Source organism: Narcine bancroftii, chromosome 6, assembly GCF_036971445.1.
Source record: "Narcine bancroftii isolate sNarBan1 chromosome 6, sNarBan1.hap1, whole genome shotgun sequence".
NCBI lineage: Eukaryota > Metazoa > Chordata > Chondrichthyes > Torpediniformes > Narcinidae > Narcine > Narcine bancroftii.
Genome location: NC_091474.1, coordinates 195,570,924 through 195,584,508, shown reverse-complemented (window position 1 = coordinate 195,584,508; position 13,585 = coordinate 195,570,924). Strand labels below are relative to the sequence as shown.

General features: G+C 38.2%; 1 protein-coding gene across 10 annotated transcripts in view; it reads right to left on the bottom strand.

The window, feature by feature from the left end:
* Positions 1-13,585, bottom strand: part of LOC138736914 (PC3-like endoprotease variant B) — a 1,109,211-nt gene that overhangs the window by 681,340 nt on the left and 414,286 nt on the right. For all 10 annotated transcript variants that reach the window (XM_069887110.1, XM_069887113.1, XM_069887115.1 and 7 more), the window contains 2 exons: positions 9,389-9,561; positions 6,619-6,840 (listed from right to left, as the gene is read on the bottom strand). In XM_069887110.1, the coding sequence (XP_069743211.1) occupies positions 6,619-6,840; positions 9,389-9,561 (395 nt within the window). The remainder of the gene's footprint in view (positions 1-6,618; positions 6,841-9,388; positions 9,562-13,585) is intronic.

The following is a 13,585-nucleotide window of genomic DNA, read 5'->3' as shown; positions in this document are numbered from 1 at the left end:
AATAAAAACTAAATTTGTAAACTTTTGAATCTTTGAACCACCATGCACTTAGCACAGGACTCAAGGATCCAGAATGAGAAATAAAAGCAGAATTCTATGATGAAAAAAGATTTAAAAAAAAAATCTCTTTCTTTGTCTGCCATTATCAAGCCATTGAACATTTTCTAGAGTGGACTCTTCACCTGAGGAAAGGCAACACCACTTTACATAAGCATGCCTTCAAAAACTTTCTCTCTTGCGAGTCTAGTCTCTTTCATTATTTTTTAATCCAATGACTGCATCATGGGAAAAGCTATGCTCCGGAACTATGAGAAATATAATAAACACGAGGTTACACATGATACAATATAATTGGTTACACAGTCTATATATCATGCCCTGAAAGTTAAATAAATGGGACCCAACAGTATCAGGTAGATGTTTTCGCTGTAAGAAGGAAATGGGAACAATAGTACATGCAATTTGGGCATGTGAGAAAGTGAAAAAGTTTTAGGAAGATCTAAATCAGTATTAAATAAAATCACAAAAAGCAACATACCAAAAAATCCAGAGATCTTTCTTCTAAGTAATATAAGAAGTAAAGAATTAGGCCTCAAACTGGATGAAGCGCAAAAAAGATTTATTATGATAGCCTTAGCTGGAGCAAAAAAGTGTCTAATCTCAACTTGGAAATCAGAAGAGAGCCTGAGAGTACAGCAATGGTACATGGAAATGAATAAATGTATTCCATTGGAAAAAATAACATATAATTTAAAAAATAAAGTCACATCATTTGAACAAATTTGGAACCGTACAGGAATACAACAGAGAGGGCCTACCGCGGATCTCCACCCCCTAAAATGACAGAATGAGAAGAAGACGAAATGAACTGACCCAGTGTGTAAAAGTAGATGACACAATTTTCTGGTTTATTTTCATTGTGTGACGACATTGTTTAATGGGTTTATTGTATTGTGATATGTTGAATGTTTAATGGGTTTGGAGGGGATGGGAAGGAGGGAGGGAAGGGAGGAGGGAAAAAGGGGAGAAAATGACACTGTGTATATTCAAGAGGGAAATGTTTGTGTGTAATTTGATTAACATGGTTCATAGTGTGAATTTTTTTTTAAAAAGGAAGAATTGCAATCTCTCTCCCCAGATGGTTTTCAGTCAAGAGAATGGCAGCAAATAAATCATTGAATGCTTGGCTTGGAACTGGGGTAGCTTGGTAAAAATCTTTGTCAAGCTCTCCACACTTATAGACATAATAAGTGGCAGGGGTCCTGAAGACTGTTAAAGAAAGAGAAATTTAAAGGTACAGACATCTGATATTGGCAACACAAATAGAGAAGGCAGCATGTGTCCCTTCATTAGTCAGGACAGTGTACAGGAGTTGGGTGTCATGTTACAATTGTACAATATATTGGTACGGCTATATTGACTAATATAAAGGCAGTCCACTTAACTTAGCTTATCTAGAGCTTCATCCTGGCTTCCTGGTGTACATCCTTGTTATCTTTTCATGGATTTTATTTTATTAAAAAACAAAATACAGGTGTAAAGAAGATTCAGAATGTGATTAAATTGGAAAATAATATAAAAATAAACTATAAGCTTCTAGAGGCATTAAAAACACAAGTCAAGGGTTAGTTCTTTAGAGGATATGACAGTGAAATTAATAATGGAAAATGGAGAAAATGTAGTCATTGAAAATAATTATTTTGTAAAGTATTCAAGGTAGAAAACATGAAGAACATTCCAAAAAGAATACTAATTATAATCAAAGGGCTATTGGGAGGGAAGAATTTATAACTATCTTAATCACAAGAGAAAAAAAGTACTGGAAAACAAAGACAAATAAGCCTTTAATCTCCTCTGGACTTAATGATATTCATCCCGTGTTCTTGAAAGAAATGGCTGTACAGAAAGAGGATGTATTGGTTGTAATCTATTAAAATTCCATGAATTCTGGAGAGATCTCAGAGAATTATAAAACTGTAAACATCTCTATTTAAGTAAGGCAGGGGTGGGGACAGTGGGGTGGGGGAGTGGTAGAATGGGTTGAAAGCAACATTTCTAGATATGGATTTGCTCCCAAAAAATGCAATAAAGTTCTTCAATCAACAAATTGAAAAAATAATTAAGCTTTGAAAGGATGTAACTTTTAATTTCATTTGTTCATTGTAATTGAGTCAATGTGGAAGAGGTCAATGCAAGTTAAATAATAGTAACATGAGCTTTAATGTTACTCCAAGTTGATGCAATCACAAAGAAGGCCCACCAGTGGCTGTACTTTGTGAGGTGGCTAAGGAGATTTGCTATGTCATCGAAAACTTGTGAAAACTTTTACAGCTGTAGTGTGGGTAATATTCTGATTGGTTGCATCACTGACTGGTAATGGAGGCGTCAACTCTCAGAACAAGAATAAATTCCGGAGACTTGTTAACTCAGCCTGCAACATCACAGGCCCTAGTCTTCACTCCATCGAGGACATCTACATGAGGCAGTATCTTAAAACAGCAGACTCTATCCTCAAAGTCCCCCACCACCCAGCAGCCTAAAGACAAGCACTGAGTGGCACAGGGACAGCTTCTTCCCCACTGCCATCAGATGCCTGAATGATCAGTGAACCAAAGGCACTGCCTTATTTTTTGTGGAAACTATTTTAATTTTTTTTATTTTTATATGTTATTGCTGTAAGATGGTTCATAACCTAATGTTTGCACTGTGACGCTGCCACAAAACACCGAATTTCGTGACTTGTTCATGACCATAAATTCTGATTCTGATTCTAAATGACTTGCTGGTTAATGAAAAACAGATTGAATGGGATAAAGGAGCTACATTTCAAAAGTACTTATCTTTAAAATGAGGATAAGTGAAATTGGCCAATTTTAAGAAGGTGCATTTCAGTGGGGATATGTTTGAAGTGGAAAAATCATGGGGTCATACTTGAGATTTCTGGTTAACTGTAAGTGACACTCATCCTCCAAACTGTAAAGTTCTTTGTTTCGTAACTTTTGAATTGTTTTGTAAGAATGCAAAGAGGAAGAGCAGGCAGGGCTTCCAAAACTGTTGGAATTTAATTGGAAAGGTTTTAGCCATATACTAATTATTTTACTATGATATTTATTTTAAAATATATGAATCAACACATCACTAAGAAAATTAAATTGACAATGACATTATACAAGAGCTGGGTGATTATTTCCTTTTTAAATGATGAATACTGGTTTAATGACAAAAGTTAATTTCAGGTATTTGAGACAGTTGAGCTGATTAAATCCCAAGATCAAAAATTTCCTTGAAGAAACTATCGGCACTAATTATAGATGAAAAGTGGTTCAAAATGAGGGCTAAACAAAAAAATACAATTATGTGTTTCATAATTCCCAAATGTTTGTGATACTCTCTTCCAGAAATTGCAATTGGGAGTGAAGGGTTAAAAAACAGAAATCAGGAATAAACCTCCATCACAACTGAATGCCATTGGATCACAAGACTGGAGTTGTTGCCCTATAAGAGAACACTGACATTAGATTCCTTTTCAGATCTTTCAGACACCATATGAGTGCCTCTAGGTGCCTTTTGTGGGTAGTCCAGGTCTCGCAAGTGTACAAGAGGATAAATATCACTCCTGTTCCAGTTGACTATAAGTGTTGTCTCCATTCTAAGATCTTGATCTTTCAATCCCCTTTTTATTTCCAAATCAACCAAAGGCTGTGATGAAAGAATGGAAGAAATTTCATTATCAACCTTTGTCTTTACCAAGAAAGAGATAGTTTCTAAGTGATCTATGTTTTCCAGTATCTTGCCTGGAACCTCTATTGTCAGAGGATAGTGATGTGTGGCAGGAGATAGTTGGAATTTGTTCACAGGGCCTTGCCACAATTCTCTCAACCCTCTTTCAGATACTAGAAAACAATGCTACTAAATAAAAGGATACTCCAATAATGGAGGTGGGAGATGGTTGGAGAATGTTTCCAAGGAATTGCCCGGATAGGCTGGTGAGCAAGCATGCCAACAAGAATGTCCTTTATCCAATTTTACAAGAGCACCAAAGACACATTTTCAGCAAGGAGATCTTTTCAAATTCTTGAATAAAATATCTGCTGCTTGGGTAAATTTGCAATGTTGGTAATTGTTGGTGGGCTGATCAAAAAGTAGATGCTTCCTCTCCTTCACTCTGGTCCTTGGACACCCCACAAAAACAGTAGAGAGCAGAGAAATACAAGATGTCGCAGAATCATAATCCTGGGGTTTGGAAACTGACACATACTGCAGCTCCAATCTCCTTTGGAATAAGTAGTTAAGGCAATATTTGAGTCTGTGTATGGAAACATTGAAGGTTAATGATCTCAGCAAAGACACAGAAAAAAGTTGAATGCTGGCCCTTTTTTCAGAGTAAAACACTGATTGTTCTCAGTCAACGTCAACTGTCATTTTTCAAAGCAGTGAGGTTGAGAATTTCTCTGAAAATTAATGTTGTATTTGCATTGTAATTTGTGGAGTTTTACACAAGAATAAAAGGAATGGGCAAAAGAAAACCCCACAGGCAAATGAGGCAATGCATTTCCTGCTGGCCACTGGGGAGGCAGTAGTTTGCAACCCAACCAACCAATTTTCCCCTGCAGCCGCTGCAACCGTGTCTGCCTGTCCCGCATCGGACTTGTCAGCCACAAACGAGCCTGCAGCAGACGTGGACTTTTACCCCCTCCATAAATCTTCATCCGCGAAGCCAAGCCAAAGAGATTCGAGGTAAACTCAAATTTTAAAACATATGAATCCCAGTGTTTTAAAACAAAGTCTATTGGAAAATTTGGGAAAGAGCAGCGGAAGATTATAGAGGATATATGACATAGAATCTGGCCATTCAGTTGGGCTTGTTCATGTGGTTGAACCAGTGGTTCTCAACCTTTTTCTTTCCACTTAAGTATTCCCTATGCCATAGGTGGGTGGAAAGAAAAAGTCTGAACACCATTGTTTTAATTGTACATAATTGACTTGTTATGTGCATGGTTTCATAACTCCAAAGGAAATGGGCCATTGACAATATTTCTCAAGCAAAATATTTCAGTAACAATGGGTCTAAAGCAGTTATTCTCAACCTTCCCTTCCCACTTACATACCACTTTAACCAATCCTTTACTAATCACAGAGCACCGATGGCATCCACTTGGGCATCCCCTCACCTTTCCCCATTCAATGTATCAGTAAAGATCGTTTTATTCTCTCATTATGCTTAGTCCATCCTCAAGTTCAATGCTTTTATTCTTTTTGCTTTAACTATTCTCTGTGGTGTCTTGTCATTCTTCAGGCAAAAAATTTTCTTCTGATTTCCCTTTTGGATTTCTTAGTCACTAAGGAGACTGTTCTGAACAATTCTAAAAATTTCTCTGTGTTGCACTATCAAAATCCTTCATAAATTTGGTTCATTTTAACAGTCCAGAGAAGACAGTCATAAGAGACAATACACATGCCCTCACAGTCTTGATGTCATCTCTGCAAATCCTCCTGACATCTACTCCTTTGGTCATACTTCCTTTTTATAATATGCTGACCAGAACTTTATGGACTACTCTAAATGTGGTAAAAGAAGAACTAGGGTTTACATGTAGCAAGAAAATAGGGAAGTTACCCTGAAGCATCAATGAAGTTTGATCAGACCATTCTGACTAAAAAGCAGTTTAGTGAATCCCCAAACTAAAATAACCCTCTTTCAATCTGATATAATGGAGCAAGAAGGTCTTGCCAATAATTGATAACCTGCTCTGAAAAATCACATAATGCCTCTTAATGCTGTTGAACTCACGGTGACTCTCATTTAGTGAGAATCGACAAAAATCAAGGAGGGCACAAAGGGTGGAATTTTTTTAAATCATGGTATCATGTATATATATATTTTTTTCATATATCATGGTAACAGGCCCTTTCGACCCACGAGCCCATGCTGTCCAATAGCACCCAATTAACCTACAACTCCAAGATGTACTAACTTGATGTGCATAGGCAAGGGAAAATTGATTTGAACAAAATTTAAAAGACAACAACTTTAAAATAAAACAAGACAGAGGAATACAAAAACAATATAGTGTGATTAAAGAAAAACTATTGTGACTGAACTAGAGTAAAACACAAAAGTCTGCAGACTCCCGGTGATTGAAGTAAGAATACAATGCTGGAGAAATTCTGCAGGTCAAACAGTGTACATGGATATACTTGATGAAGGGCTCAAGCCTGAGATGTTGGTTGTGTATCTTTATCTTTGCTAATATAAAGCACACTGTTTGACCTGCTGAGTTTCTCTCGTATTGTGTTTTTATTGTGATTGAAGTATCAAGTCTCAATCTTCGAAACATTCTTGCTCTGCAATCTTTTAATTGGCTTTACAAATATATCAGACCATCAATTATTTTTTTTTTCATTAATACCATCTGCAATGACTGGACAGTGATTGGGAGGTGCCATGTATATAATGTCGCATTGACAGGAGATCCATTCTGACTTTAGGCCATCAATATTGCATCAAGATGCTGTCCAATTGAAAGTGAAACTGTGCTGAGCGCAAGCTCATCTCTTTCTCATACGTGATTATCAGAGATATCATAACCAAGCTGACTTAATTAAATTGCAACTTACCAGAGGAAGGTCATTCAGAATTTGTGTGGCAGCACCAGTGAATGTTACAGCCATGAGAGCAGGACAAGATTCTCCATAATAGGCTGGGAGGCCTTTGTGTGTAATTGCACCAATGGGAATTGTATAGATGTTGTTGACAAATCCATCAGCTCCACAGTGATCATTGAAAAAACCACCATTGCCTGCTGCCCAGACAAAAATGCTCCCCTTGCCTTTTCGCCCCTGGTATCAATAAAAAAAGTGATATAAGAACAGTGATTTATTTTTCTGTGTTTGTGGAGTTCATATGAAATATCTGTAGAAAACACCTTTGCTATTGCCTCAACAATTAATTTGACTTATGATTGTAAAATATAAGTTGCTCACAAACTCTCACTCAAGTATCGAACACCAGAATTGAAATGATCAATATTCCAGTATATTATCGGAAAAGACTGAAATGGAACTGATTTGAGTTACAGTACAAATAGCCTTTTAACTGTTGCCAAAATGTGTTTTACTTCTAGTTCTGCATGAAAATGTGGCATAACAGAGTTTTATGTTCATACCAGATGAAACGTGGTAACATTTTGGGAATTAATGAATTTATGATAAGTTTATCTTTGCTTGAAAAGTGTGAGGTAACCTTGATGACACCTATAAAATGTAATGTGAATGTGTAACAGTGATATTATTCTACCAATTTGAAATGTGATGAGCAGAAAAGGGTTGGCAATATTGCCTCTCAATATTGCCCACATTTTCTTTTGGCTCTAGGTTCTCAAAATAAATTAAGCAACTCAGCACAAAGGGACAACAATTCTTTTTCTTTTGCTTGTCAACAATAAACTGCTTAACGAGAGTTAAACAAGAAATCTGTAGATGTTGGAGAACTGGAACAATAACACAAAAGTATTGGAGAAACTCAGCAGATCATTCAACATCCATGGAAAAAAATAGGCAGTTGGTGTTTGGGCCTGACCCCTTCTTCATGGATGCCAAAGATCATGCAAACACCTAAATAAGAAGGAGGCTGGGGAAAGTGGGGGGGGGGGGTGAGGGAAGGAACACAGGTGATAAATGAAGGCAGTTGGAAGAGTGGAAGAAAGGAGCTGAGATGATAGTAAGAGGGGGCAGAAAGGTGAGAAAGCTGCTCGCTTACAGGAGGAAGGGAAGGGAAGGGGCTGGGCAACCAAGTCCACCTCTTCCAGTGGCCAGTTGCTTTAATGTCACAGTGAAACATGATAGGCTGCAGACGCTATGATTTTAGTAATCACTCCGAAATGCTAGAGGAACTCAGCTGGTCATTTTAGCATCTATAGGAAGGCCTGAGCCCTTCTTCAGAAAAGGCAGAAGCAGGATATATCAGAAAGTCTCAGAATTCAAACAATGGGGGAGGCATCCAGACCAACAAAAGGTGTTAATTGGATACAATAAGGGACTAGGTAGAATTTATCATGTCTGTACGAAAGGAGACTGTGAATGGAGAGCTGATGAGGGAAGAAGGTGGTGATGGGGGGTGGTTAACCCAAGCCAGATAAGTCTATATTGATGCCATCTAGTTGGAAGGGCATATCTGCCCATAGCATCATGTACTGTCAGGTTTTGGCCACATGTAAATTGGAGGAACAGCCCCTTATATTTAGACAGCATCAATATCGATTTCTCCAATTGACAGAACCTCCTCCCCATCTCATTTTTGTTTCCCCCTTTCATCCCTCTGACTGATTTCCTTTTCTCCTCATCTCCCTGCCTGCCACCTTTACTTTGTTCTTCCAGCTCCCCACCCCTTTCTCTTCTTTCCTTCATGAACAAATGATTCAGATTTAAATATAACTAAATCAGAAAGGAAAGAGATGAAAAATCTTTTCAATGGACCCAAATAAGATTTCCTACCAAAGTTGCATGTGAATCAGTTCACCAACAAAAAAAAGATCTGAATGAGACACTTCTTTATAACCAGGAACAACGTGGCAGCAACACTTAGTTTTTTCATTACATCATTTTTTTTAATATCAAGAATTAAAATTTCCTCCTTTTTAAAAACATCTTGGAAACAGACTCAAATTCAATTAAAATTAATGTTAATTATTGTTGGATTGACATAATGAAACATAGATATTGGCCTGGTTTTTGAGCTTTTAATGATGACAAGACTTTCTGAGAGCATAACATTATTACATTATCTATATTTACAAATTGGCCTAGCTCTGAAATGTTCAGACATATCATATTTCATTAAAGTGAATTTTTAGTAGCATACTAAGCTGTAATTGTCTTAAGAGCACTTGTGAACTTTTGAGCACTAATTCCGGATATTGATTGTTAGTCCATCAGATAAATATTTCCATGGATTTTATGTTAACAAAATCAATAGATTTTATTTTGCTCAGTATTTCTGCAGAAGATTCCACCTTTCTTTTTGGCAAAGGTTCTAATCTTTTATTTTGTATTCTATAAAAAAACGTACTTTTTTTTTCCTGGTCTGATTTCTGTGTAAATTCTTCAATGTAAGTGCTTCTTAACCACAAGGCTACCCAAATGAAAAGGGACTATTTGAACTCATATCAGACACCATTTCATATTGGAAATGCGGAAGTCCATAATATAGTGATTAAAACGTCCTTTTTTTGTTGCTGATCATAAAATCCATAAATCGACACTAAAAATTATAAGACAATTGGAAAAGTACTCTGCAAATCTTGTATCAGACAAGCATAGAAAAAAAATTTAACCCAGAGAATTATGTGACTAAATTAAATTTTATTTCTGTACACAATAATCAAATTACCTTTCTTGCTCCAAATCGCAATGCCTTTTGTCCTAGTATTTTTGGTCCACCCACAGTCATGCCATTATCTGGTGGTCCCCAACAGCAGTTGTAGATGTCAATGTAATCATGGTTGTAGGTAAAAGCCGTGGCTTCCATAGCATCAGTAATAACACCAGTCAACAAACGAATACCTGCCACGTAAAATATGTTCTTCAGACCTTACAATCCATAAGCAATAAAAAAAAGGTTTAAAACCACAAATATATAGTCCTGTTTGAAATTACGCCTTTCAGCTAATCTCCTGGAAGAGTGAATTGACTGCCAGTGCTCTGTTTGGATACAAAAGACTACATTTTCAAAACATTTTTTATTCAAAAGATATACAGTCACACATTTAGGACATGGCATTGTCTGCATTCACTATACTGCACTAACTGATTCAATACATTCACTTACCAATGTTTAATTCCCAAATTATTACTGCAATTAAAGGTGAGAAGCTGTTGCATAATGCTGAGCCCTTCAGTGTCCAGTATCAACAGGATCATAGACTTTCATCTTTACAAACAGAGCTTTTGCAGTCAATGGACCAAGTTCTAGTGTATCTCTTAGCATGTCCTCTTGAAGTTTGAAATGCACCAGTCAGCATCATTCGCTTCAAGACATTTCATTACAATGGAGAACAGCAGATTTTGAGAAGAACTCTGATAACTGAATGTTTGTGTCATAGGAATTCTGATGATGAGACATTTGACTGAATGTCTCTGACTGTTTTCTTGGGGACTGTCCTCTTCTGGAGTTGACACGATTCTCTATGATTCTTTCTTGGCCTCTGAGTACCTTTGAGGATGAAGAACCTCTTAATGTTCCACTTGATTACTTTATATGTTTGAATCATCCTTCTGTTTTGGAATTTCTCAATTAAAAGTTGGTTAACAGGCATGATCAAATCTATATTCACATGCAGCTGAATTAAAATCTCCCAGGTTTTTGCTAACAAGACAGCATATGGTTTTCACATTTCTGAGTTACTCAGATGGTTTGATAAGTGTACTTAGTGACCATGCAATTAACATGTAGACTGCTGCAAGTATTTGGGTACATGATTTATATGGTAATGAATGCAGGCTTTATGCTAATATGTTGACCATTTACACAGATCATGTGGCAGCAAGAAGAAATGGTTGTGAGTGATTGGGAAAATGGCCAATTCCATCTGTTGCGACTGGTTACTTATTGCCCCTGAGCAGTTAGTAGATTGGTATTAGCCCAATGTGTGCCTTTCACTGTGGCATACATTCATAAACCATTAACTGTTTACAATTTAATATACTGTAGATGAAGCCTAATACACAGATCACAGTTCAGACCAAATGAATTGATTTCACATATTTTGCCATTGAGTACTGAAACAACAATTACATCATAATTTTACTGCAAAAATGCAAGTTTAAGATTTCACAGAAAGAAACCATTTTAACAATAAGAGCAAAAAGAAGTCCAATCCAATGTGAATCAAGTAAGATATTGTGCAAAAGTAAAAACACAAAATACTAGAGAAACTCAGCAGGTTAAATAAACAGTGTCTTTTAAGTAGCAAAGGTAAAAGTACAAAACCGATGATTCAGGCTGGAACCCTTCATCAAGGTATGGAAGAATGTGGGCAAGCACCTGAACAAAAGGATGGGGGGGGGGGGAGGGGGGTGACAAAGGCAGGAGATGATAGGTGGAGAAGGGAGAGAGGAGAGAGCAGAAATCATGGGAGAGATTGCTGGGTGGGTGGAGGGGGAAGGGAGGGGGAGAACTTGAAAAACTGGAAAGGTGGAGGGGAAAAGGGCGAGCAGGTTGGCAGAAACAAGAGAAGTCAAGTCAATGATAATGCCATCTGGCTGGAGAGTGCCCAGATGAAAAATAAAGTGTTGCCCCTCCAATTTGCAGGTGGTCAGGGTGAGATAGTATACAAGGCCATGGTCAGACATGTGAGTATGGGAGTGTGACTCAGAATTGAAATAGTTGGCTACTGGGAGGTCTTTGTTGTAGCGGAGGTGCTCAACGAAGTGAACTCCCAATTTTCGACCAGCCTCTCCGATGTAGAGAAGGCCACAAGTGAAGCAACACTTCACTTGTATATCCACAGGAGGAGCATTCTCCAGCCAGATAGCATTAACATCAACCTCTGCTTTCGGCTAACCTGCTCACCCTTTCATTCCTTTCCCCAGTTTTTCCAGTTATCCCCCTCTCTTCCCCCTCTACCCACCCAGCCATCAGTCCTTCCCCTGATCGCTGCTGTCCCCTCCCTCCCTTCTCCATCTATTATCTCCTGCCTTTGCACCCCCCCCCCCATCCTTTTGTTCAGACACTTCCCAATGTTCTTCATACCTTGATGAAGGATGAAGAGCCCAAGTCTGAAACATCGGTTTTGTTGCATCTGCTACCAAAGCGAGAGACGTCCACACAGCATGAGGTGAACCAGTTAACTGAACTTTATTTTGAACTCCTCACGCTGCTCAAGGACATTGCCCACTTCCTGTGAGGGGCGCACTGGCCTTAGGAAGTGACGTCAGTGCGTCGCGACATCACTCCCTGTCCAGCGGCATGCAACACGCAAATGGCACTATCCCCCGGGGAAAGTGTGTCACCAACCGCAGGCTTTTCCTCGGAAGTGAAGGGGGACCCACGCCATCTTGTGTCAAATAACTGGGGCAGTGATTCGGCCCATCTAATCACGCAGTCACTCAGCCCGCTACAGTTTTATATTTTTATCTTTGTTACATAAAGGACCCTGTTTGACCAGCTGAGTTTCTCCAGAATTTTGTGTTTTCACTTCAACCACAGTGTCAACAGTTTTTCGTGATTTACTTCCTTAAGATATTGTGCAGTTTAGCTAAATTTTAAACTTAAATGATAAATATTGGACATTGAGTCAGCATCAAAAGCACATCATTTCCTAGTACACTTGGACAAACAGTGTCATCAGTTTGCAGTAGCCAACTATTTCAATGTTTATTTACGAGCCAATTACATTTTTAGCATCTCAATGAGGTAATATCTCCTCCTCCACCTCTGATACTGTGGAGATGCATTAAATCAGCCCCCCACCCCCCCTTATTATTTTTAATTCTGTTCTTTTTAGGAAAGCACACATCTTAACTATGATCCTTCTCCAGATGAAGTGATTCACCTGTGCAAGGGATTACAGTCCAGAACTACCATACAGTTCATTTTCAGCACCTTCCTTTGCTCTAATAAATACCTTCTAAACCTATCTTTAAATGTCATAATGCAAAACTCAAAGATACCATAGTTGCTATGGAGACAAGCATTAAAAAATTGTCCCTTATAATTTGCTGCCTTAAAAATTATTTCCCTTTTATCCTAACGTTACCAGCCTAAGTAGCTTAGAGGGCAGACACTGTTATCCTTTCCTGATTTAGAAATCACTGACTGCACAATGGCTGCACAAGAAGAGAGCTTGATGCATGTTCAGGAAATCCAATTACCAAGCACTTCTGCAAACTTTCAACAGAGAACGTAACACTGTACTGGTTTTTCTACAATTTGAAATTAGTATTTGGTTATTTGTCAGCCTTTGCATAGAAAGGATGGAAATAATGAGCAACTTGAAGAAAATCTGCCACAAAAGAGCATAATATAGTGTTGGTGGACAACAACCACATTTATATTGCACCTTAAATCAATATCTCTGTGCTTGATGGAACCCTTATCAATTTTTAAAAAAAGACAAATATTGACATTCATTGACAGAAATGATAGGTTAGCTCCTTTCACACTTGCAAGTGGTCCCAGGAATCAGCCTAAAAAGGGTGTAGAGTGAAAGGAAAATCTTCTCAATGCTGGAATGAGATGACATCATTGTGTTGGAACGCAGTACTGCAGGCCTGGACTGGGCAAACTGGTCCACCTTCCGAACCTGTAGCTCCTCCCTGTAAGATCCCTAATAAAGGCTGATAGCCCGCGTCTCCTCCCTCATACCTGCTTTGGACATGAGCCAGCAGCATGTAAAGGCATGCCAAGGTTTTCTGGTTAATAAAGCTTTTGCCTACTGCTTCGTGTCTGCAGATGGTCATTGATCGTGCCGCAATTTATTAATCAGAATTTTAATTGACATGGACAAGGTGATTAGACTGGATAAGCTGGAAACTGATCCAAAGGAACTAGAAACCTCCGTCAGGTTCAATATGTGGCTACATATGA